A 5579-nucleotide genomic window follows, 5' to 3' on the forward strand; every position below is an offset into this window, starting at 1 on the left:
TCCCTCTGCTGTGCCCTGATGAGCTGGTTGCAGGGTTGAGAGGCAGCAATGGCAGGCCAGGTTCTTGAGCCAGACTCCGACTGCAGTTAGGCCAGAAGAAATTTAGGGTAATCACTGGAGTAAAAGAAATTGCATGGGTTTCAACAAGTGTAAGAAGAGATTTGTGATCCCAGCGTTGTGGCAAACAAGATAAAAGGAGTGAACATCCATGTGCTGATACTGGAGGTTCACACCAGAAACCATAATAGTCCTGAGCCCCAGAATCACAGTGGGAGAATATTATTTCTCTTTTTGTTCTAGGATAGGGCAGGAAACGGCTTTAAACAGGCTGTTATTAATGCAAAGTAGTTGCTGGGAGCTTAAGTGCTAGTGCAACCTGCAAAACAAAAATGGAAAATTATTTGCTTCCCTCTCCACACTGTCCTGTGGTCAGAAATTGAAGCCACCCAGTATGCAGGGACTGATCTGACAGGAGACACCAGCTACCCCCACAGCCAGCACGGCACTGGGCATCCAGAGGCCTTTCCAACAAAATTTTAGGCAGAAGTGGAACACAAGGGGGAAGCTCAGCACCAAAAATGTGAACCGAGGTTTTGTTTCTTGCAAACTCTAGGAGTCATTTTTATTTTTCTTAAATCAGCTAGGGTAGCCCCCATCCATGAAAAGCTGTTATGGGGTAGGTTTTATTTGCATTTTTATTTTCAATTAGGCTCAGTTCATCTGTGATATAACTGTGAGCAGCTGTGACTGTGCAGCGGCCATAAAGATAAAAGGCCTGATTTTAATTTGAATTCTGGTAAAGCACCCATTAAACAGGCAAAATGTTAATTAAAAAAAAAAAAGAGAGAGAGAATATAACAGACTTTTATGGGCGCTCTTTTTCTGTAGTAAATTAACATTGCAGACTTTCAAACAGATGTCTTAAATACACATTGTTATTAACATGAAAATGTGGTATTACATAAATTAAAATCAGGTCCAGAGGTGTTCGAGGAGACCTTTTCTCATAACATTTCCTAATTGAAAAGGCCAAGCTCTGAGCGCCGGGGAGAGTTCTCCCCCATGTTGGGGCTGCAGCTGATGCAGGGCTCAGCAGTACTTTTATTTACCTAATGGTGCCTGTGTGAGAAAGTGAGCGCTTTGATTATTTACAGTATTTTCCAGCGAGGTGAGGGAGAGAGGGCTATTGTTTACAGTGTATTTAGCACCCTGCCTTGTGACTTGCTGCTAACTTTTCCTTCATGCCTTTACTCTAACTGCATAAAAAAAGCACAATGAGAATTTATCAGCCTAGGTATGAAATGTATTTGTATTTGGGAGTGAGACGTTTTGTGAGATTAATTTGCCAGGAGGCAGCAGAATTGTAGAATCGGAGTAAGACATAAGAGTATATATAAAGTGGATTAATTTTCAATTTCACATTCTTTGAAGGCTCTTTGCTGGCACACGCTGACAGCCAAGCTGCGCAGTGGAGAGCTGCAGGAGATAGTGTGGATCCAGGATGCTGACAGTAACTTTCCTGAGCAAATCCCAAGATCTTTTCTGTTGGGCTGTCAACCCCTGGTTTTAAACCAGTAATGATTTCCATTCTGGGAACTTCTTTAGGACAGCTGAGCTACAGTTTGGGCGGACCATGCGGTAGACGAAACTTGAGGACTGCAAGGCTTTCCAAAATGTCTTGTTTTAATGTTAACAGATGTAGGTGTCTAAGCAGCTTCCTGATCCCAGAGAACAGGGAGACTACTAGGGAGTGTTCACCCTCTTCCAAACACTTCTGTACCTCCAGATTGCAGGTCAGACCAGTACGGCCCCGACTGCTCCCTGCAATGCCAGTGTGCCAGCAAATCCCAGTGCAATCCATACAACGGGAACTGTGTATGCCCAGCCATGTGGATGGGGCCAACCTGCAAAGAAGGTAATGCAAGCTGGAGATGTGCAGACTTTCTTAGTAGAAGAAATCATACGTTGACCATGGTGGTGGTCAGTGGGCTGTTTGGACAGGAGTATCAACCCACCACGCAAACATGGTGCTCAGCAGCAGCCACCACAGTTTCTGTGTCAGGCTGTGTGAGGCAGAAGCCGTTCTGCATTTCCACCTCTGGTGAAAAACTCAGAACTCACGATGGCAGCAGCTTCGCTTGGAAGGGTTGTGTTGGTGTGTGCTGCCCTCCTAAGGGTTCAGGAGCCTGATGCTGCAAATGCCAGGGGACACTGCAAATGCCAGGAGTCATTCCAGGTGGTTGTGAGGTCTTGGCCAAGCTGAAATGACTCAGTGCAGCGGTTTTCCCTCAGAGCAGGCTGTGGAGATCTTGCACAGCGTGTTCAAGGATTCCCGAGGCTGCCTCCAGCACAGCTGTGCCGGAGAGCGGTACACTCTTCTATGACTGCCAGTATGAAATCTTGCCCTGAAATAGTTGATATCCACAGCCTCTGTAAGACGAATAAGGAGGTTTACTTGCTGTGCATGCCATTACATTCGCTTACTTTCTGCAGAGGTGTCAGGTTTTGAAGAGCATGGTGAGATGTGATAAGCCAGATAAGTAGACAAAATATTGGAAAATAGATTTGGATTGATTTGTGAGTGTGCTAAAGCACTCATCGCACTATCACAAAAGGGTTTGGGGTTTTTGTTTTTTTTTAATTTAGATAATTTCTCTTCTTAATGAGATATAGTACTGAGTGAAAGTTTCCTCCCACTTGTAGTCTAATCACAACTGGCTTGATGGTGATACCGTACAATTCTGCATTTAGTTTAGGAAACACTTCGGGAACCTTCCTTTTGAGAGATGTTTTATTGTTTTACCTGCTCTCTGCCTCTGTGAGGAGGCCAGTGTAACTCAGTCCTCTACCTTCTTTTGAAGAGTACCATTTATTGAATTATTTAAGTGTAAATTGTATAATCTATATAATATTTCGGTATTATGTTATATAGACCTGAAACCGTGTTTCTACTTAATTCTCTAGGCGGCCCTCCAAAGCTTCCTTTTTATGAAGAACAAACTCAAGAAAGAGGGAATATTTTTCCAAGAGCTCTACAACAGTAACATTTGGACTAATAAATGAACTGTTTTATATGCACAGACGGTATTTGAATTTGGATATGAAAACAGCTATTCAATTCAGCTTGAATTGTACTGAAGTATTCACACTTCTCATGGAAGACTACAGAGGCCATTTAGTAGCTGGATCCTTTTAAAAAGTTGAATCTGTTTCATGTATTTATTCCTAGCCTCTTACCCCTCCATTAATCTGCTCTGGACATTCTTTCTGATACATAATATAATTCATTGTTTGAAAGCTTGGACATGTTTTTAATAAGACCAGCTCCAAAGAGTATCAGGATAAGCAGTATGTAACATATCAACGTGCAGCGAGCCACACCACATATAAGTCACTTTCTAAACCCACTTGACAACCAGAGTGAAGTTTAATGAGCATTTCATGGATTATGAAGCCAATATGGATTCACTGCAAAATCACATTGCACAGAAACTAGTGGGATTCACCAAATTAATTGCTCTTTGAATAATATTGTGTGTTCTAGAAAAGCGTTCAGTCTAATTTTAAACTTGCAACTGAAGAAGAATCCACCACAGTCCTCAAATAAGTTGTTAATTAATTTAAGAATATGTACCGCATTTGTAGTGTGAGTTGACTGATTGGAAGGTCTCCATCGATATCTCGCTTATGTCTGAATCCGTCTTCCAAAGAGCATGGTGTCGTCTGTCAGGCTCTTCTGGCTTTCTGCATTCTCCCATTTTGTCAGTTGAGTTTCTCAGTGGTTTGTCAAGTCAAACTGTGCAGCAGTTCTCATCAAACAGTACCTTCTGACACAGAAAAGAGTTTTATCTTGGAGGGAGGAAGCAGGTAGTAAGCAAGGATAGATGTTTAAAGATAATCTGTGTTCTTTATGTAAGGATTATAATGTGCTTTTACTGCACAATAGATTGATTAAGTCAGCTTTAAAAAGTCCTGATAACATTCAACAGCTGCTGTTGGTCACTTAATAGAACAGAGACATTTTAGTGCTGTTTTGTCTGTTTAGACAGGTTGTTCTTTAATATAGGACTGTCATTATAAAGAAATAATGTTCTCTATTTTAATATTCTGAGTTAACCAGACTAAAAGATTTCCGAGTGCCTCTTTGTGCCTCTCTTTAGGTTAGGAGTTACAAAATCTGTGTAGTAACCTCTTGAGTCTGACTATATCAAAAGTGCACTTATTGAAGGGCGTCAGGACCATGGGCTCAGTAGACGTGGTAGTACAGGCAGTTCCAGGTCTTGTGTTCACACTACCATTCACACACCGTAACAAATTGCAACTCTGCAAGAGAAGGTTTTTCTCTTAGAAGAGACAAAGCGACAATAATTGATGCTAACTTGCGATTTTTAAAGATGTTTGTTGTTGCAGTTGGATAATGGGTAGGTGAAGTAACAGTTTTACCCCGTGGCTTACCTCAGGTCTTAAACGCATCTGCAGTCATTAACTGTCCAAACGACACTTGCTCACCTGGGACTTTAATTCAAACTGTGATCTATTGGAAGCAATACAGGTTTGGTAGGTATTTTTCAAGCTTCATGGAAGTCGTCTTGTTGTTATTCATCACTTCACAGGTATTGAAAGTCATCCTAAACACAGTAAAGTTATTTGTGAATGTGTCAAAATTAATTAACTAATTAATTAAGCTTCTGCTTAAGCTTTCTGCTTTAAGCCAGAAAATCACAGGGGCTGATGCTGATCCCTTGTCATTTCTTCTTTAGAGCTCTATGAATGTCTCTGGAAAGTTTATTTGATGTAAATGTGACAAAATTGTTGTTGTCCCAAAACTAGTCAGAAGTGTGTGGGTCTCAGCAGGGCTTTACTGTCAGCTGTGACATTTTAAATGTTCTTTTGGAGATGTGCTGGCCTGGGTCTGATCCTGCAATTATGTGAATTTGGGGCAATTTCACTGAACTGGAACTGATAAGCTAAATCTCGTGTGAGACAATTAGATATAATCTTAGCAACTGCTGGAGAAGAACGACCCAAGTTAAGCAATTGACATATTTGGATCTTAACTGTGTATTTACTGCAGAGCTGAACTACAATAGTAATGCAGGCATTGCATTATATTCAAGATTTTTCGTAGAATCATAGAGTAAGTTAAGTTGGAAGAGACCTCTGGAGGTTCAGGCTTCTCTTCAAAGCCCGGTCAACTTCAAAGTAAATGCTCGGAGATTCATCCAGTTGAGCTCCGAATATCTCCAAGGATGGAGATCCCACAACCTCTTTGAGCCCCTGTCCCAGTGAAAATTTCATGCTCATGATTTTTTTTTTCCTAGTTTCTAATCAGAATTTCCTAAGTTTCAACTTTGGTCCGCTGCTTCTCATCCTTTCAGTGTGCATCTCTGAGAAGTGTTTGGCTTCATCTTGGCTACAGCCTCCATGGGGTAGTTGAAGACAGCAATAATACCTCCCTTTTGTCTTCTCTGCTGAAGACTGAGCAGACCCTGCTCCCTCAGACCCAACTGTATCAGCCCCGATTATCTTGGTGCCCCTCCACTGGCCCCATTCCAGTAAGTCGGACATTTCAGTTTAGG

At 41.7% G+C, this 5579-nt stretch overlaps 1 protein-coding gene across 1 annotated transcript in view; it reads left to right on the forward strand.

Moving 5' to 3' along the window:
- The window catches only part of LOC103924973 (multiple epidermal growth factor-like domains protein 6), a 189026-nt gene extending 185982 nt beyond the window's left edge, over window positions 1–3044 (forward strand). The window contains 3 exon segments of the mRNA XM_009333595.1: window positions 1576–1753; window positions 1755–1915; window positions 2965–3044. Coding sequence (XP_009331870.1) covers window positions 1576–1753; window positions 1755–1915; window positions 2965–3044 — 419 coding nt within the window.
- The last annotated feature ends 2535 nt before the right edge of the window (window positions 3045–5579 follow it).

Source organism: Pygoscelis adeliae, unplaced genomic scaffold (assembly GCF_000699105.1).
Source record: "Pygoscelis adeliae isolate BGI_AS28 unplaced genomic scaffold, ASM69910v1 Scaffold220, whole genome shotgun sequence".
Classification (NCBI taxonomy): Eukaryota; Metazoa; Chordata; class Aves; order Sphenisciformes; family Spheniscidae; genus Pygoscelis; species Pygoscelis adeliae.